The following is a 21,240-nucleotide window of genomic DNA, read 5'->3' as shown; positions in this document are numbered from 1 at the left end:
TAAGTACAGCAACCCTGAAGGAAAAATATGCTTAATAATTATATTTTAGTGTTGAACTTGCCAGACTTTAATATCTTTTGCCACAAACATTACCACCCTCATACTTCACACTTGCACATGCTTTATAAAGCAGGTACAGTATCTTGTGTATTTAAGCCATAGTCATAGCTTCCTTCTCTGGGTTTCATAAAACTAAGATAACCCAGTCTTTAACCTCAATCGACTTTGCATCCATCCTTTAACAGTTTTTCCCACAATGTTTTCCTCCGTTCTGCAGGCTGGCACCTGTCACTCACATCCCATGCTGAGGTGGGAGGGAGAACTTAACCTGAGTGCAGAGCTTGAGCTGAAATTAATTTCTTTGCATTTATAAATACATACGCTTGTGCTCACCAAGATTTTCTCAGGAGGGCTCTTGCTTCTTTGTGTTTTAATAGAGCTTAAATTTGCCTTAAAGTCTTGCTAACATGCATGCCCACATAGCACAATTTTCCTCTATGGTTCTATTTTAAGCTGGATCATGAAGGCCAGGGAAAGGTTTTGTGCTTCAGTGCTTTTGCTCTTTCTTTCTGCTCTTCTCTGAAATGCACAGCAAGGAATTCAGGTATTATAACCATGGAGCAAACATTTTCCCCACGCACACAGTCCAAAATAGAGTGCCAACACAAAAAGCCATTTGGTTACTGGCTGGAACAATCTTTTAACACAGAACAGTGCTTTATAGGAGCCTGTATTATCATCAGCCCAGCTTTCTGTGCAGAATGGAACTTCTAGGGAAAAAATCATCTTTGCCTGAACACCTTTTAACCAGGCATCTGAGACCAAGTTCCATAGAGACACTCTGTGGGCTTCTGTCCCTCCAGCAGAGTGGGGGGCAGGTTCCAAGGCTCCTCCATAGCAAACACTGAGCTCTCTGTATGTACTATTTCTTCATGTGTGTTGCTAAGTCTAAAGACACTGGTCCCTAAAAGTGGGAGGTGAAGATGTGCCTAGCTGGTCAAGATTGAAGGATAACAGGGTTGAAACATACAGTGCTTTATTTTGGTGCTCTTGGCCACAGACATTACATCTTGATTGATCTGGAAAAAATCTCATCCCTGGAAGTGTTCAGGACCAGGTTGGATGGAGCTCTGAATGACCTAGTTGAAATGTGTCCCACAGCAGAGGGATTGATCTTTTAGGTCCCTTCCAACCCAGGCTGTTTCATGATTCTAAAATATATGTAACTGTGGAGTTTGGAGATTTAAGGCTAGGAAGGAGTAATCTAGATGGGAGCCTGGAGGATGACTGTTCATGTATCTATTGTGCTAATCCAAGAAATTAAATTGTTTTTAAACCAGTACTAGGTTTTCACCTGAATGAATGGTTTCACTGTGTTCTCTGCTGTGAAATCTGAAGGCAGAAGCCTGTTAAAATGTGGTCGTCCACATTACATACAACATGAAGGGGCTCTGGAGCTGTTAGTATTGATTAATACAAAGATTTGTAGTTCCTCTCTGTCTTGACAATGAGAAAAAACACAGCCAACATGTTATAGGTCATTCTTTTTCCTCTTTTACATTCATGGAGGGTTTTATTGGTTTTGTTTTTCTTTCTTCTTAAGGAAGTAGCCAACTTGACAAAGTATCAGGTTCCTGGATCTTATTGTGTGGATCTAAGTGGGAGTAATACCTATCTGGAGAAGGGTGTAGCTCCTCTTTTGCTTGGTTTTAATATCTGAAGAAAGGCTATAAAACTTCCTCTCCCTCTCTATGGATGTTTGGAAGGTGTTCCTATGTCTGCTTTAGCATCATTTGTTATCAACCAGATAATAAGGGTTACATTTCCTGCATGCTGTGCTGCAGGTGACACCAAGCCCATGCCACTACTAACAGAAGTATCTTGTCAGCCAAGCATATTGCAGAGGATTCTCTCTGCCCACTGTTTGATACCAGCTTGGTGCTGTTAAATAAGAAGCTAATATCAGTGTGCATACTTGCCTAAGGTATCTGAGACTCTTCTTCCTGGAGCTGTGCTGTAGTCCAAGAGCCAGAAATAAAAGTGCTGTGAATTGTGATCTTTGTCTGAGGAGTACAAGTCGTGATACTGATCTAGGAGCACGCTCCACCCCGCGGGTTAGGTGGCAGTCCTAGAAAGGAGGGAGTTTGGGCTTAGAGCCAAGACGTAGATCCTGTGTCTGACAGTGCAACAAATGCTGTTACCTGATCTAAGAGAGGTCACCTGCTCCATCTCAGCTTTCCCATGTGAGAGTATTTACATGACTTGTGGGAGTGCTGTGAAGACTCATTCACTAATTTTTAACTCTCTGCACAATCCAATATACTAATGACTCACAAAATACTGAACAGTTAAGTAAAATACTTCTAAGGAGTGTAAATTCTTTTAAATCTACCTTTATTTAAAAACATCCGATATTGCTTAGAAAACTCTTGTGTTTTGACAAACTACAAAATGTAATGACCCCCAAAATGAAATAGCAGAATTGAAAATAAATTACTGTGGTTATATTCTTCAGGTCACATATTAATGTCATGCAATGAATAGAGCTGCTTATATAGGTGGTAGATTTATTAGAATACATCTGACTGTATGGGATTATCAACAGTTCCTGCCCCATGGCAGATGAATGGTGAGAACACAGATGTGGAGTGCTTCAGAAAATAACCTCTAGTGTGGTCTGTGAGTGACCTGGGTTTGTTTTGGTTTGTTTTTATGGGATTGGTTGATGGCTGGGAGTGCTGAAGCAGAAATGGAGCTTTTTCCCATCTGCAAATGGGATTTTGTGAACAGATGTAACCATCAATTCAAGCTTTTTATCCTTGCTGTCCTCTTTCCTTGACCTCTCTTGTTGGGAGAGGACTCTTATAACACTGTGAAGTGAAGAAAAACAGTCCATTTGTTTTCGTATGGCTGTTGCTGTCACTCGTGCTCCTTGGCTCACTCTTTGTATTAGTGAGTCTGAATGGCCGATAACTAATCTCAAGTGTATTAATTAACAGGTAGTCTGTCACTGGGCACTTACTTTAAAGGATCAGGTAAAGCAAGAGAGCTCAGCATTCATGTCTGGAAGATCATATGGAATACTTCTCTTCTAGTTTTTTTGGTCATTTGTTGCCTTATTTTCTGTTGTCTTATTCCTAAGATTTCAATGTATTTCCACTTGCAAAGTCACATCAGTAGAATGTCTTTTTGTCGCCTCTTGCTGCTTTGGGTGGGCTCCTTCATAGAGAACAGGTGTTTGATGGATTTCCTACCAAGGAAAACACCCCAGTTCAGTTCCACCAAAGACATGGGGGTGAGGGTTCCCTGACAAGTAGGAAAAACTGACTTTATTTCTGGGGAGCTTTCTAGCCAGAGGTTCATTGAAAAAGGGCATTTGCCCCTTGGGCAGTTAATTTCCCTGTGTGGAGTAGGGGTGGGTGGTAGAAAAAGATGATAATGCTAGATTTACTGTACCATTGTTTGTTAAAACTAGAGCTTTTAAAGGGAGGGTTTTTTGACAAGGCACACTTAGGATTAATTTTTTAATGCATTCTTACTCTGATAATGTTTGAACAGTGCATGCGTTCATATTTAAAGTAAACAGCTTGCATCTAATGCGTGCCAGCGGTTTATGCAGGAAGACAAGAAGTGGTAGCCAGCAGCCAGCAAGCCCTTCGGAGGACCTCTGAGCCTGCTGACAGGCACACTTACTCTGCCTGTAATTTGAAGAAAGGCATTATGCCCCCAGTGGCTTGGCTTTGAGTGAAAGATGGAGTTTTGCGCTCTCATTTTGCACTGAGGACGAGCTCACAGATAAATAGGTCACTGTCCGCGGAGCTATTTTGCTCTAAATCAATTAGAAGCAACATGACCTTAAGCCTGATCTCCTTGCTCTACAAAGATATTGCCGAATTGTGGCTGCTTCTGAAGAATTGCACAGGTGTGTCTAGTATTTCAAATTTTCTTAGTTTTTTGATTGCAGGTCAGGTAGGAACTTTGCCAGATAATGTTATCCTACTGAGGAAAACGGGATGCGTTTTAGTACAAAGGCAAAAGTTGTATTCTGGTTGTGTGCGTTCATGTATAAATACAATTTATTGGTGGGGGTGTGTGTGTTCTGTCCTTGTGTAAATTTGCAGTGTATCATTTTATTTGCAGATGTATCTCTCAGTACACCAGATGTATCCAGAAAATCTATTCCTATATTTTACATGGAAGGTACTTTGCTCAGGATTCATTCATGCCGTGATTATGGTGATCAGAACAGCTGCTAAAGCTTACAAGGAGAATTTGCTGTTGCAGAGAGCTGTCCTGCTGTTTCTGGTTTACAGTGTGTTTTAATTTTCAATTCATTGCATTTTGAATATCAGATACATCATTTCTCCTGATCCCTACTGGAGGTAGAGAAAAAGCAATGTTTCTTTCACAGGACACAATTTGGCATCCCCTAGTTAGTATAGGGGGATTAATCTAAAATGAATTATTTCTTTAATTCCTTCAGTCAGAGCTTTCTATAGAAATGTTGTTTCTGTTAAGATATAATGAAATAGTAGAGATATTATTTGCTGTTAATAGTGCAGCTACAGTCCACTGAAAAATGAAAGCATGTTTTGTGGAACAGGAACAAGCAAAAATTGCGTCCTTATTCTGGTGCCTGAATCTACATTCCCAGTTCTGTTTTCTGCTTTTGGTATGCGTGTCTATTGCAGAGGAAACAGAGAGCACCGAGCCTATGGACTGGTGTCTAATCTTCCAATACTGTAGCTTTTGAAATGTCAGATTTTAAAAAAACAGGTATGTAAAGGGTGGATCTTCTAACTAAAGGGTGGATCTTCTTACTAATCTTTAATTAGTATTACTAATTATCAACAGTGAGTCTGAGTGCTCTGCTTCTCAAGCAGTGCTTGATGCTACGGGGATAATACTAAAAGGCATGCTGGTTAGGAGGAATGAATGAAAGGTTTAAGAAAGGTGAGGATAACCAGATGGGAAGGGTGGAGGGGTTAATCAGCCTGAGTAACTTTTGTTCTTTATTCGCATCCTCATCTGCATCCCTGAGAGGGGAGGGGTGGATTTAGGAAACAACTGATATTGTAGGAGACAGTGAATGTAGAACCAGGGAGTGTTTTGTGTCAAATCATGGTGGTGTATATGTAACCATGCCAGGACTACTTGTGTAGACTGCCAAGTTTAAAATAGGGTGTTTTCATTTGTATTTGATTACCCTGAAATAAGTGAGCAGGGCTTTTGTTAGCAACTGCCAAGGCTTGATTCTCATCTGTTTACTCCCACCACTTCTTGTGGGTGTGATCAGTGTGCCAGAGATCGCTCCTTTCTGGAGAGCTGTTGGAACATTCTGCTCAAAGTGGGCAGAAAGGTTGTCCCTTTCCCTGGCACTGTTCTTTCCTCTTCCTCCTGAGCTCTGTATGGAATATTTATTGTGCCTACAGTCAGCAGAGACGAGAAAATGTAAGTGAAGGAAATGTCTCAGCAAGGCTGACTGTATTGCACTAAATGATTCTGTAGCTGCCTATGGGAGAGACTAAACTCTGTCCATGTCCTGCCTCGGAACTACCTGAAGTAGTTCATATTCGCAGTGCTTTAGAGAGGCATGGTGGGTTTCATCTTTTACATAGCATTAGACAGTAAGCCACAGTGCTTCAAGAGCTCTTCATCAACAACTCTTGTCATCTGTGTGGTAAGGTGGGGCAGCCAGTTGGGTTATGAATTCAGCAACCTCTTCTTTATAAGTAACCTGTAATCGGAGTCCCAAATACTGGAAAGTTTACTAGCAACTGCAAGTAAATGTTTTAGCTGAAAACTAGTACACAGCTCTAAATAAGCCTCTTAGTGAACACTTAGCCTTTCTTTCTCTCTCACACTCACACACATTCCCTTTCAAAACATTAGTTTATAGATGTATAGTTACATGAAAAACTGTACTTGTGTAAGAGTACCATAAAATAATGTATTGTCTGTTAGAAATTATTCTCACCATCTTCCATATTGTTGAAATGATAAAAGTCAAGAAAACCTTACTACCAGGGCCTGCAGTGACAGGACAAGGAGCACCAGTTTTAAATTGAAAGAGGCTAGGCTTGGATTTGGTATACAGAATAATTTTTTTTTTACAATGAGGATGATGAGACACTGGAACAGATTGCCCAGAGAAGTTGTGGATGTCCCACCCTGGAAGTGTTCAAGGCCAGGTTGGATAGGGCCTTGAGCAACCTGGTCCAGTAGAAGGTGTCCCTGCCTACAACAGTGTGGTTGGAACCAGATGATCCAACCCAACCCATTCTGTGCAACTTCACAATTGTTAGCACTGCTATCATTTATTTCCAGAACAGATTCATACAATAAGCAATTAGATTTTACCACTTTGCTGCTTTAGAAAAGTGTTGGGGTTTTGTTTTTTGAAAACAGTAAAATCACTCATTGTTTAAAATCTTACCTTGCTTCCAAAATAACACAGAAGAATTGAATTTAGTGTAGTAGAATTGCCAGGTGGTGTGGTTTGATGCTGGCCCAATGCCAGGCACCCATGAGAGCTGCTCGCTCACCCTCCCCTGCCACAGTTGGGCAGAGGAGGGAAAACAAAAAAAAGTTAACGAAGGCTTCATGAGTGAGATAAGGACTGGGAGAAACACTTCAAGGTTGAAACAGGCTCAACTTAAAGTTACAAAATGAATTTATTACTCACAGAATCAGAGGAGGATAATGAGAAGTAAAATAAGCCCTTAGAACACCTTCCCCCCCCCCAGCCCCTCCCTCCTTCTCACCGACAGCACAGGAGACAGGGCATGGGGGTTTGGTCAGTCCATAACCACGATTTTCTTCTACTGCTCTGGGTGAGGAGTCCTTCCCCTGTGAGGCTGTGGGCTCCCTCCCACGGGAGACAGTTCTCTGCAAATCTCTCCAACATGAGTCTGCTCTCACGAGCAGCAGCCACACCGCACCTGCTGCAACATGAGTCCCTCCCACAGGCACACAGCCCTCCCAAAACTGCTGCACCTTGTATCTCTCTTTCCACGGGGTACAGTCCTCCAAGGACAGGCTGCTCCAGCCTGGAAGCAGGGGCCTCTCTCTCCACTGGGTCTTCCACTGGGTCACAGCCTCCTCCAGGCATCCACCCACTCCGATGTGAGCACCTTCCCCACCGGCTGTGGGTGGATCTCTGCATCCCCCATAGACCCATGGGCTGCAGGGGGACAACCTGCTTCACCATGGTCTGCACCACGGCCTGCAGAGGAATCTTGACTCCGGCGCCTGGAGCACCTCCTGCCCCTCCTTCTTCACTGACCTTGGTGTTGCCATGTTGTTTTCCCTCACATGTTCTCACCTCCTCCTCTTCTCTGACTAGAATCCAAAACCTTGTGACTTTGTTTTGATTTTCTTCTTAATATGTCATCACAGAGGCATCACCAACCTCTCTCATTGGCCCAGTTTTGGCCAGCAGCATGTCCATCTTCAGAGCCATCAGCCGTTGGCTCTGCCGGACATGGTGGGAAGCTTCCAGAAGCTTCCTCACAGAAGCCACCTCTGTGGCCCCCCTGCTACCTAAAACCAGGCTGTGCCAAACTGATACACCAGGTATTCATATTCATACAGCTGGTCCTGTGTGTGTTGACTTTTCAGTTAAAGCTTTGGGGCCTGCTTTGAGATACATATTTTTCTGAAGAGGTGAAAGCAGGTGGTTTTGGTGGAGACAAATCTTTGGTTTCATTTTCTGAAGTATGTCCACTTCAGCTTATGTGTTTAAATTGAGTGATTGCATTGTTAGTTTTTAAGGCTCACTGAAGATGAGTCCTTTAGCTTGCATGTGGCTCTTCTACTCAGAGTTGATCTTTCAATTTTCTGTATTTGGAAGACTTCCCTTCTTTGCAAAGCTTTAGTATTTAGAAAGCAAAATTCCTGTAATAATTTTCTCAGAGCATTAAATCTTACTAAAATGCGGTTAGCAAAATCTAATGTTTTTGTTACTCCATAGAGGCTTGCTTGCTAAAGTGCTAAGTGAGACACATCTGGGTCACTTCCCTTCTTATCACTTGAGCCCTTGCTAGGGCAGCATTCTCTGCTGCTCAGTCTTTATCTACTATTTCTTTATTATAAAAAAACAAAACAAAACCAAAAAAAAACCCAAAAAAACCATTTGCTTTTTGCAAAATCTGCTGCTTGTAGGTGACTAAGTACATCTAATATTTTAGAAGTATTTTTATTCTGTACACTCAGCATTATTTGCAGTATTAGGGAGTTAACAATGCTGCAGTTTTGGCAATATTTAAATGTGGTTCCTAGGAGTCTGAAACTATCCTGCAAGAACAGAAAAGGGTTTACCAGCAGGCTTGGCTTCCTTCAGGACATCCTGGAAAGAAGAGCGCAATATTGTTGTTGCAATAGTAAGGGTGTGCCATATGCATGAGGTTCATGTATACAGTTGGGTAGTAGGTACACCTGTTATTGCTGCTTTATCTCTAAGGCCTTTTTGTGCTTAATACAAATTTAGGCTATAATATGGCTGTGTGGCATGATTCTAAGTTCCCCTTACTTCTCACTTTGGAAAGGGAGTAATTAATATGACTTGAAATAGCACGAAGAATGTGTCTTTCTCACCAAAACAGTCTAGGTGCACTTAAGCATGTATGAAGCAAAAGCATGGCAACACAGATTCGATTCTATAACTGGTAACACTTTGAGATTTCTTGCAAAATTGCAATGCACACCCCCCTCACCTTTTGTCTTACTTTAGATTTTCTTCACGAACAAAGAAATACTAGATTTTGGGTTTGATCCCTAGACTGACTTTCTAATTATTACATCATTTTCTTCTGGTTACAGATTAGCTAGTGTTTAGTCTCTCTTGTAAGCCATATCCAGACTTAAAGGTGATCCCTGACAAGCTGTGGACTACAGAATACTGTGTCAAGTAAGTGTGACTGATGAAGCAGAGGAGGAAGAAGCTGTAGTATTTAGCACTCATCGTATCCTGTGAATGCATCTATTATACATGAAAGGGTGGGGATTGTATTTCCTCACATGTTTGTGCTTTGAGGTGATGTTATTTTTGCAAAATAAGACAATGAATTTTGTTGCCTTTTACAAAAGGGGAGGTGGAAGAAGAAAGAGAAAAGCAGGCACTACTTTGACATGTATAATAAGCGGTCAAATCCAGTAATTTTAGAGAAGAGTTTGAAAGAAACCAAAATCTTGGTTGGTTCTCAAAGTATGCTTTTGAGCAGGTATTTAATAATTTGACTCAAGAAAATGGGAACTGTTATACCTCCTGGTCATTTTGTGCCAAGCCAACAGCATTGCCTTTGCTGTATACCTTGAAAGTTCTTTTTTTAAAGGAAGGATCATTGTTTAATCTCCCTACCTGAAACCAAACCATCATCCTCATAGTTTTGTAGGTAGTCTTGTGCCAAATCTCCAACTCTGTGATCTCAAAGAAGAAAGAGGTAGATATATTTTTTTTTAATTGTGACTGCAGAAAGTAAAAAATTCCCGAGTAAAGTAGGGGTTCAGTAGGTTTCTGTATCATACAAAGATGTTGGGTTTTGTTTTTTGTTCTTTAACCCATGACAAGTTCCTGCCTCTTACATTTAAGTTCTGGAATTGTACCCTTTGGGGACTAATTCATGTGTCTTCTTAGTAGTTATGGTGTTCTTCAGGTATGATCAATGAAGCAGAATTATCAAATTTCATTTCAGTGAACTGATTTAAATATTACCAAAATTTAGGAAATATGAGCAGTGCTGCATAAATATAATTTCTGGACTTTGTGAAGCATCTGTCAGGTTTTCTGATGCACTAGACATTTAAAACACCACCCAAACAATAAGTGCCTGTGTCCACTGTGCCTGGGCTTATAATACAGGGAATATTGTTCCTAAGATTTTAAAGTTTCTTTGGCAGTAGCACTTCCAAGTCTTGACTCGACTAGATCCTTACTTAACACTGAAGATGCATCCTAGCCTGTTGGACCACTGGTCCAACTAGTAGTGCTGTTCTCTGCATATTGTGACAATAGGCCAGACAGTCTTAGAAAATTTACTGAGGGTAGGAATGCTGCAGAAGTGGAGCTTGTATAAAGCATCATTCTCTTAAAAGAAAAGATATCTCAACTTAAAGTCTGCTTTATGCACCAGGAATTTTGAGAGGAAATAGTCTTTTCTGAGTAGGAGAGGAAATGGGAGATAGAGCTTAGCTGTAGTCTGTGAAGCTTTTACAAGTAAAATTCTCATGAAACTATGTAATTTAAAATGGTTTTTGGACACTCAATGCCATATAAAGCTGTTTGGAGCACTAGGTTGTTTTATATCTCTTTGTGCCAGCAACTGGGATGCTGGTAGAGGCAAAGAACTTGAATTTCTTCTTGCTTAGGATGTTTTAGCTCACCAGAAACAAACAAGTTGCAAAAGCACTGTTTTGCTCGGGTGATAATTTCCTTCCCAACTACACTTTAACAGAGAACCATGTTTTGCATGAAAATTTCTGAATTTAATAATTTGCTTTTCCTGGTCCATCATTTTAATAATGGTGTAGTCAAATGAAATTGGAATTAACTCTTCCTAAAGGTATATTTTGAACTGGTGAGGTTTTAAATCTTAGTTTATGAACACTTGCATAAATTCCTGTCATCAGCCCAGCATGGCTACAAATAACATGAGGACCTGAAGAGCCTTGTCTGCAGCTGTTGTGCCTGAGCATACCAAGCACCAAGCACTGAACTTGCAGGAATTGTCACTAATCAGCAGTGATTTTTAAAATTCAGTTTTAGAGCTGGGAAGCTTACTTTGCATCTTAAGCAGCTCATTAGTTTTAGGTGGCTTAGAGCGAAAGAAGGCTTCTCTGCACCAGCTCTGCTGCTCTGGCCCTTCCTGCTTGGGGGGCTTCACAAAGGAGCTGACTGTTAGTAGTGGTGGTCTGGGGGTGAAGATGAAGAGGGAAGAATGAGGAAATGAAAGATTTGCCTTAGGGCTGAGAGAGATGAAGGGACTGCTCTGAAAGTCATTGTCTTGCATTTATAATTACCAGATGGGAGGGTGGTTTAATGAAGAGATTTTTCAAATGAAGACCCCCTTCATAAAATGCATTCAACTCTCTGAGTGGGTAAGCTACTCCAGAAGAGAAGCAAAACAAAACTGTGTAAGAAAAATACATTATTTCTTCAGTTTAAGACATGGATTTTATAGAGAAACCATAGACAAGTTTTCATTAAAATCTTGCAGACTCAGCAAGAAAGAGGAGGAAATAAAATTACTTGTCATTTGATTTCTGATGTGCTATTGGAATCTGTGCTGAAAGGCTTGTGTGCGGATGTGTACAAATAGGTTGGCTTTCAAGTTGGTATAAAGTAATGGCCATAGAATTTCCTGGAGAATTACTCAAAGGGTGGTGTAATTCCAGCTGGCTTGCTGGGAGTTTATTAAACCCATTACAGGAAGCTCAAAAGTCATGTCAGGAGACTTCCTTGTGTGTATTGTGGGTACAGTCAGTTTAGAGTCCACTCCAGTATTGTCTTCAGTGAAAATGGGTTTGCTTCAGCACGTCAGGCAAACCCCAAATGATGATGAGTTTTAGTTTGATTGGAAAAGAAAGAGGAGCTTTTTATCAATAATGGAAATTCTTGACTGCAGTGACATTGATTGTTTTCTCAGATCCCAGGTTCTTCAGGGCTTGCTGGAACCAGGTAATTCAAGCACGAGTTATCTTTGTGCCCTCATGCTTAAATCTGTCATCCTGCTTCATCTGAAATGCAGTCAGGTGCCTCTGATGGGATGGGGTCAGGTCCCTCTAAGCCATCATCCTTTATCCTTGAGACAGGACTATCAAAGCAAGATTTAAATTTAATTAGAAGATGATATATCTGTAAGACTGTGGTGCACATTTTCAGTGAGAAAGTCTTTTTTTATGTAAGAACCATATATTTAACTGATGTCTTTATGTTAGTAAGATGACACTTCTGCCCTCTCTTACGCTCATAATTTGAATACTAGATAATGTGGGGATTTTTTTAAAGGACCTCCAGTTGTCAGCTTAGAAAAAATCTTTGCACATTCTCAGCTATTTTATGTGTTGGGGTTTAAAAAAATAGTAATAAAAAAGCAGTACTAACTTTAGAGAACCTTGCTTTACTGTTCATTATCACCTACAATACCACATGCACTATAATTCCCAGGGACTTTCTTGTAAGCTTCTTAAACAAGCTCCTCAAGAAAGACAGGATATTCAAGCATGCTTTGATGTGAGCAACTATTTTCAGCAATGAGTTTGGGATATGGCAAAACACAGGCTCTTAGGTCTCTGCATTGAAAACACTGTGTAAAGCAGAAAAGCTAGAGCAGGGAAAATAATGGGCTGTGTGAATCTTAAAATATTCAAGTAGAAGTGGAATTTGATTCTATAAAAATTCCTTAGAAAACAGTGCACAGATTTTCAGTAATTCTGTATTTTAATGTGCACTTAATTAGCTTTACAAAAATTGAAATGGTCCCTAAAGAATGTAGCAGGTGGCAGGTTCTCTATTTAAAGAATATTTCCAAGAAAATACTTTCCCCAAAGGCCATGAGAGTAAGGAGTGTGTGCTCTCATAGTCTATTCAGCATGTGTGCCTTTTGTTGCCTTATCCTTTTAAAGAAATAGCATATGCAAGTAATGATGGACAACCTTAAAGTGAAATCAGATTGAACCCCAAACAAACTGCAATGAACTCTCTTTAACAGAGGGATGCTAAATGTCAAGGAAATGGTGCAGAGCAATGAGTTTTTACAATTGCATCTTCTCTGAAGGAAAACAAGATATTGAAGAGGGATTTCTGGCTGAATCTGTGGGTGGTGATACTGGGTTCAAGTGTATCCTGTCAAGCTGCTGGATGTGACCTGTTTGGCAATTCCAAGAGTAACATTTCCCTGCGCTTTTTTGGTGCTGCTTTTTTTTATCTTGGTTGTTTCAAATTATTGAAAATCAGCTCCGATCTTAGTGCATACTTGGCTTTTAGAAGTATGTCTTGAAACCGAATCAGCAAGAGCAAGATGAGATGTGCTTTGGTGCAGAGGAGTGCAGCAGCAAGGGCACTTTGGTGTCTCAATGGACACGTTGTGCTGCTCCTCCAGTTGCAAACAGATGGGCTCTTAAATTTAAGTTAAAACTGAGTTTAAAACCAGGGGGAGGAAGAGACTGTCTTTTCAGTGAAGCAGTATTTGACCAGTGTTGTGGGACTGACCTGTGTGGGTGGCAAAAACTGCTGCTCCTACCAGAGGGAACACTGGAGCAATCAAATCTAGACTTGGGTATTCACATGATACATGTCCGAATTGCAGTTGGATTGATCACAGGGATGCATGGGGAAACAGTGATCCTTAGGTAACGATACATAAAGAGTTTCTCTTCCTTGGGAATGTCCTGCATCCTTCAGTGTTGTGTGTCATGTGTTCACTTACATATGCAACATTCAACTATTTTACTATATGCTTAAGGTGCAATGCTATGCAATAATGAAAATTATGTCTGCCTGTGACTTTAGGCAAGATGGCATTTTATAGACCGATGATGTTATTTTCACTTTTTCCATCTCCCACCAAAAAATAGGCATCGATCCTATAAGAGTTTATATTCAGGTTAATGGGTCCACCTGCAGGTATTGGTTTGCAGAATCAGGGCTGTTTAGTGTTTTAAGCACTGCTGCAGGAGGGCTACTTGTATTATAAGGCACAGACAGCAAAAATAAACTCTAAAATCCTTTTTTCTTTGGGGAACTGGGGTATTCCTCTTCTGAAAGTTACTTGGCCATCTGAGATTGGAGGTTTGAAAGATCTGTGTTCAGTGTTCTGTTGAAAACATTGAAATGGTGACATAACTGAAGGTCTGGGTGAAGTATGACTTGACAGTTAAAAGTATCCACTTATGGATTTGACATCATGGTATGCAGAAGTCTTCTGATCAGGCAGCAGTTTGCCGGATACAGGAAAATAGCTCTGATCAGTGTGTGACCTTGAAAGTGGTCATGGGTCTTCCCCTGCCCAACAGGATGACAGAGAACAGAGAAGTTCTGTTTCACAGTATAAGTTCTTTCTTATATGGAAGAAGTAACTGAAAGTGGCTTTTTTTCCATTCTGAAATAATTTCAGTTCTCAGAATTTTACATATGTGAGAATTGCTCATAGAAGTGGGTGTCTGTCTGCTCACAATCTAGCATTTGAGAGACCTCAGTGGCAGCAAGTCCTTGAGGACCAGAGCGTTACTTCAGCTTGTACTTCAGTGCAGGTGCACTTATCCTTACATAAGTTTTAGGCTTTTACTTATTTTTCCTGTGCACATTCACAGCTCTGAGTGTCAAAACCTATGTTAATGACATTTCAATGTACATTAAAACCCAAAACTTCCATGTTGGTACAATGTCAGATTAAAAGAAATGTTCATAACCAAATAAAGGAAAAGCTGTGTTATCTCTTCTCTACTTTTCAATGAGGCTAATATGTGGAATAATAATTTTTTAGGAATTGCAAAAGAGTAAAACTTCTTGTTTCCTTGTAAAAAATGCAATCATAGTTTATGAATGAGGCAACTCTGTCATGCAGTCTTTGTCACAATCAGCGAAACTCAGGTTTCTGCTTGACCTCTGGGAAACGCCTCTGCTGAAAAACTGGGACAGAAAACCAAGGGTTGGGAAAGCAGAATGGTTGTCACTAAACTGAACTGGAAGGGCTGAGAAAAAAGCTTAAGCATTGCTTTTCACTATTGAGGTAGAAAGCGTGTGTGTGTGTGTGTGTGTGTGTGTGTTCAAGGGGAGGATGTACTTTCAAGCCGGTTCTATCTATCTTATTTAATGCTGTTATCTTGGGGTATTTGAATCTAGACAACAGGCTCGAGAAATGATGTTTCTTGGTTTTGTTTGAATTGAGACAATTTTAATAAAAATTGAATTTAATATGTAAAAAGTCCCACTGTTTACCATCATTTCTGAGGAATGTTAGTTCTACAGTGTTCAGTGACAGTTCTGTACTGCTTCTAAATGTCAGTAAATGTAAATTCCTCTTTTATTAGTGTGCTATTCAAAGAAAAGTTTGCCCTTGGCAAGCACTTGAAAGACTCCAAAGATTTTCACGTATTTTTCAAAAGTTAAGACAGTTTTCTGAGTGTTTGTGTTCTAGGGATGTTTTTTTTTTTTAATGTCTGCTGTGAAATTTTGCATAAAATGACTTTGCAATGCAATTTTTTTTTTCTCTCCACAGATGAAATCATGCATCAGGATATCATTCCCCTCTATGCTGCAGATATTCAGGACCAATTAAGGAAACAATTTGCATATCTGTCAGGTAAGACTATGGTGTTCCCTCCTATACATATTGCTTAGATGCATGGTTCAGCCTGCTGTCCTTTAAAAGTCTCTGAGGTCTCTTACATGAGAAATCAATGAGTAACTCAAAATTCAGGCTATCAAGACTTGTTATTTAAGGATTTATTAAAAGATTTTTTTTAAAGTATAACAGAAATTTTAAAATTATAGTTAATTTTCCAGTTAACTGGAGATTGCAGCATGGATGCTGTGGTGGTTGCTTTGGTCTTGCAGTCCTCAGCTCCCAGCCCCAGCTGCCACGGACTCTGCTGTATTGTTTGACACCGAAGCCCAAGCTGACACCTTGGTCTTGACCAAAGTGGTGGAACAAGCAGTGTGGTACCATGTTCCCCACAGCCTCCATGCTGGGGTCAGACAAGTGTAGCGTCAAGTTCTGGACAGGATTTTTGGCTTGGTATCACTGACTGCAGAGGAACCTGGTTTTGGGTATAAGGCTGTCTCCAAAAGCAGCACAGCCACTTTGACACAGCACAGGGTCTTTGCCCCTGGGTCACCTGTGCCAGGCAGGTGATGGGGGCCGGTGTTTGTGCCATGCAAGTGTTGGCTGCTGAGCTTGGTCCACTTCCACGCTGAGCCCACGGCTGGCCGATAATGGGCAAAGGGAGATGGTACCTTTGCTCACTGATCAGGCTGTGTGGAAGAAGGTGTCTGATAAGCCTCTGAGTTTGTTCTCCTGTCTTCTGCCTGTAAAAGCTCTTGTAGGTATGCAGCAGTGAACTTGCTGGAGTTATGGCCCTGTTCTGCCCTCCCTCCAATACACAGAAAGGGAGAGCATCAGTGGCTTTGCAGAGCTGCCCTGCATCCTTCAGCATAAAGGAAATTTACCTCTCTGAGCTGCAGCTGGACTCTATGACTTTTCCTCTCCCTCTGAATCCCATCCTACATCGGATCCAGAGACACGCGGGAGTGAAACAATGTACTGCTTTACTTGGCAAGATTTCACTGAATCTTTTTGTACTCATAATTAACTATTAATTATGATTTATTTCTGCCACACAAGCTAAACTGTGGGTCTGCAGTAGTGACTGTGTTTTCTGTGGGGTGATGGTAGCACTTGGAAAATAAGATATTCTTTTATGAAGTTGGATGTTCATGCTTCATTTGAGATTATAGTGTTTAAGCTACAATTCTTCTCTGGACGATAATTTTTTTGACTTTCCAAGCTCATTCTTATCCATGGGCAGAAAATGTCTCATAAGAGTGTTATGCAAGAATCAGCCTATCTATGAAACTCTAAGTAGGGTTTCTATTTTGCCCCTCTGAAGTGAGGGGGAAACCTGAAAACTGATGACTGTGGTAGAAGAGTTGTTGAGTTCACAAATCCACAAGCATCTTCAGCATTCAATAAATCCACCTGGCAGTAGAGCTTAGTAAGAGCAGCCTCGTTCTATTTTCTTCTATTTATTCACCCTCATGTCAATTAGAATTTTGTTTTATTTGCCTCAAGTCGTAGGTCAGCTGCATTACTGTGACTAGATTCTCTGTTGTATTTTATTACTCTTGGGAAATTTGAGCATGAGGCATTTTCATTTCAAAATTTCGGTTCAGTTTTTTTTATTCTAATGTTCTCCTGCAGGACATTGATGGTTAATTCTCTGCGCAGTACCAAATAGTGGTGTTACAGGTTCTGTGAATGAAGGAACAGAGCCAATGTTTTGATACTTGATTTATGTATGATTTGTTTGTTGTTACAGTTGAGCTTAAGAGGGGTTTTGCTCTTAAGAGGGGTTTTGCTCTAAGGCCACTTAAGACATTCCTAGTGTGTGAATGGGACTTTTTTGCTTATTACTAAGTTGCCTTGGAAATAGAATCTAAGGACATGGCATAAAACTCTTTAAAGTGGAAGTCCATAGATTAGTAATGCTTTAGGTAAAATAGCATATTTGTAGGTATTGCTGAATGTCTTAGATGCATTTCTGATTTTAGTTGTTGGCTTTTCAACAGCAAGTCAATGTGTACTTGAAAATTGCTTTAGTTTCTCTAATAGGATGTGTCTAGGTCTCATGGGACACTTGCTTGAATAGTGAATGAAACCTAGTCTGCTTCTGTGGCTAAAGGCTGTAGCCCTTCCCAAGCTGCTTTCTGTGTTTTGTTCTAAACTGGGGTCACTTCTTACTCGTGTCCCTCATTGTGCTGGATTGGAATGGAAATGCTATGGGAACATCCAAATTAGCCTTGAAATGAAACAAAATAAAGCAAAAACTTCCACTAATGCTTCGGTTTGTCAGTAAATATAACAAGGTGCAATGAAATCAAGGTGCTCACTACTTCTACAGACTCGCTCTTGCCCAGCAGCAAGTATGCAGCTGTGTTCAGCTTAAATCTGATGTTGGGGCAAGCTGTGGATGAGGTTTGTAATTAGTCATTCACACAGAAAGTTTATAAACCCTGAAGTTAATATTTTACCTCAGGCACAGTTGTTTACTTTTTGCCTTGGAGTTTTTTCTTTCTGTGGAACAAGGTCCTTATCTTTGCTAAAATTGTTACTCTTTCGTTGTTGCTAGGCTAAACTAAGTGTTGTGTCTACACGGTTCAGTGTCTCAATTCTTTTACCTTTGCTTTCTTTAGTTAGTATTCGTGCAACCACTTTTTCTTCCGCATTGAAAAGGGTCTTCTGCCTGTTTTTTTCCTTGTTTGTTTTTTGTTTTTATCCCATGAAGGACAGTGTAAGGTCCATTTAAAAGTCTCTGGAAAATGTATTATGTATCCTTATGTACTCCTCACAGTCTTCTATTCATATTTTATATTTTCTTTCATAAGTATGTTCTCTCTCCATGATTGCTGTGTGACTTTCATACCCACCCAGCCTTGTGTCTACCTGCCATCGTAGTGTGCAGGTGTGTTAAAGTAAACGTAGATGGAGAAGAGCATACAGACACCTGTGTATGTTAATATGCATCTTAAATCATTCAAGCTATGTGATGTGCAAATGAGACTCTTGGGCACCATGAGTACTGAACCAGGTATTTAACTCCCTTTCCTCTGAATGCCTATTTATGCATTGAACAACTTCAAAGTGTCTCCATTAAAGGAAATACAAGTATGAGTTCATGCTATTTGCATTTTTGTCTATTGATTCCTCATTGTTTTTCCTGCCATTGAAAAATTTAACATTGATACTAGCTTTCAAAATGCTTATACCTTTGATTTATAAATTTAAACATATAGGCTTATACCTCTATCATTGTAAATAGTAAGCTTTTCAGTTTGTCTAACTTTATTTTCTTGGATGTGCTCTTGCTTTCTTCTGTGGAAATGACTTGACAACACCTCACTGGTCAAACTGTTCCCATTGAAGTAGCTCTGGCTGCTGAGTCTGTAAAATTATGTTTGAGCATTTCTGAGTGGATCCTGTACCACATCCGCTGGAACAGTTGGTTAAAAATATCCAACTGATAGCAACAAAATATCCAACAAAATAGCACAAGAAGTGCTATTTTGTTGCTGATATAATATAGACAGTATCTATGTTGTGTATGGACATTGGGAGAGGTATTGCTTATCAGTCTTTGCCTTGCACAGGTGTAAGCTTAACTATTGTTTTTATTCAATGTGCTAAACCTACTGGCTGTAGAGATTTTTTAAAAAATCAAGCCAAAAACGTAGTAAAGAAAAAGAGAAAGGGAAAAAATGAATCCTTGGCTAAGAGATTTCCAGTCCAAGTATGTTCAGATGCAAATTATTATTGCAATCCAGTTTTTAAGCCAGTATATTTGCTGCTGATCAGCCTGGACAAAATGCAGCTTGTGAAGTTAAACAAGTAAAACTTCTCTCTCATCTCAAGAAAAGAACATTTTAATAAATTCCTCCTGAATCTGTTTTTCTTTGCAGAGGATATGCAGTGAAGCTTTTATTCACTCCCTAATTGAAGTCTACATGTAATTTCAAATACTGAGTTATCCAGTTAAATATATTATGCAAGCAGAAAGGAGAAATTCCTTATCAGAAATGTACAAGCATAATAGCTGAACCACTACAATAGTAAAAAAAATCTGAACTAAGCCCTTCTCTAAATCATGTGAGGACTTCACTTTTGACATGACTGCAAACAAGATTACTTTTAAGCAGGGTCTTTTGAACTAAAGTTGTAGGTCTGAGCCATTCAACAAGGATAATGCTCTTGGATCTTGTGTGTGCACACTGATCAACATAGAGATGATATTTTTTCTCATAGTCCAAATACTATTTCATTTGCATTATAGAATCAGGCCAGAAGACTCTGTGCTCTGTCATCTAATTATCTCCAACTACTTACTTCCTTTTGGTGGGGGTGGTCAGAGTACTTTTGGGAATACCTTTTTTATGCAAACGGGAGCAGACTAGTTAGGGAAACATTACAAAATCTCCTACTCATCCTTCCTGAAAGTAAGTCTGGGCAATTTTTTTTGCTGCCACCAAGTTTTGCTGTCCATACAAAACCCCAAACAGCTAGCAAGTCTTTCACAGGGTTGTGGAGAATTACCCTTTTCTTTGTGTTTGTGTGTGCCTGTGCACTTGTGTGTGTGGTTTTTAGCAACTGTACAATTCGCAAGTTCTGCAATTTTTCCTGACAATGCTTTTTAAAATGAAAAACAATATTAATTATGTCTAATTTGAGATTGTTCTTAGATACCAAGTCATTAATGTGCCTCTAGATTAGAATTTCTCTAAAATACTGTGCAATTTCCTATCACCCAACCTGCTTAATTAAAAAAAAAAAAAAAAAAAAAAAAAAAAAGATGCAGAAGAGATAGCAACTGTGACGGGAAAAGTTAGATGTAGCGGAATATAAAGAATAAATGTTAAGTCACCTGAACTTAAGGGAAACTTTACCAGTCTCATCATTTACCAGCTGATAGCACAGATAGTTTTCCATGGATATTTTTTCTACTCTTTTCATCCACAAGACCATGATGGTCTAGGTACACGTAATTTTAGTACCTGATGCTATTGCTGATGTTAATTGTGTTCAGAAGTTAGGAACATGAAGTGCTATTTTCTAAGCACAGTTAAGTAATTTTGTTGCCTAACCTGTGGATCTAGTGCAATTCAATGTTTTTTAAAATGCGTGTTTCTCCAAAACGCTGTTGTAAAAACTGACCTTAGACTTGTAGATCTGTTTAGAAGAGCTCTACCTAACAAGGCTTTGCTAGAATTGTAGAGGTTTATCCCCTGAAAAATTTCCATTTTATGGAGGCAATTTGTGTTTTGCTTGATACTAAATCTGTTAAAGAAGTTTCATGTGAATAGGCTGCTGAAGTCATGTATAACTGAGTTGATAGCAAAGTTTTCTGTTAATGATCTGCTTAGTTTAAAGTGCTGTGGTGTTTTTATTTTATTTAATTGCTGAAATGAGCTTCAGTCCTCTGTACTTCTATGGTGCTTCCATTTATAGCCTGGAAAGCAATAATCCTCTCACTTGCACAATATTTCTTACAGCTGCATGTTATGAGACAAGCATCAAGAAATTCTTGGGAATTGTTTCAGGTAAAATGTCTGCAGACTGATTACACCCACTTAAGGACTGATGCTGTCCACTGTCTTCTGCTCTTTGCAATAAACAAAATCTAAAGCTGGCACTCAAGTGGCATTTGTTTAATATTTCATAGAGAAATTATGCTGAATGTATTTCAGCATTTTCATAGAATCACAGAATGGATTGGGTTGGCAGGAACCCTTAAAGATCATCTAGGCTATCCCTACCCTGCTATGGATAAAGGCATCGTTCACTAGATCCATTCAATCTGACATTCACCGAGACAGAACAGTGTTCATAATTTTTTAAACAAAAATAAGGGGATTTGTTATACTTTCAGAAATTTATGTTTAAAAAAATAAAAGGCTAAGATTAGACTAAGAAAATGCTCTTAATGCTCTCAGGTACTTGACTGTCTTAAAAACACGTAACACTATTAAATTCC

At 39.7% G+C, this 21,240-nt stretch overlaps 1 protein-coding gene across 2 annotated transcripts in view; it reads left to right on the top strand.

Annotated features, from left to right (window-relative positions):
* The window catches only part of MCF2L (MCF.2 cell line derived transforming sequence like), a 98,241-nt gene that overhangs the window by 16,137 nt on the left and 60,864 nt on the right, over positions 1 to 21,240 (top strand). For both annotated transcript variants that reach the window (XM_082279364.1, XM_082279358.1), the window contains exon 2: positions 15,216 to 15,299. In XM_082279364.1, the coding sequence (XP_082135490.1) occupies positions 15,216 to 15,299 (84 nt within the window). The remainder of the gene's footprint in view (positions 1 to 15,215; positions 15,300 to 21,240) is intronic.

Source organism: Coloeus monedula, assembly GCF_965178545.1.
Source record: "Coloeus monedula genome assembly, chromosome: 3".
Classification (NCBI taxonomy): Eukaryota; Metazoa; Chordata; class Aves; order Passeriformes; family Corvidae; genus Coloeus; species Coloeus monedula.
The sequence above is the reverse complement of the archived record's forward strand: the minus strand, read 5'-3'. Positions and strand labels throughout refer to the sequence as shown.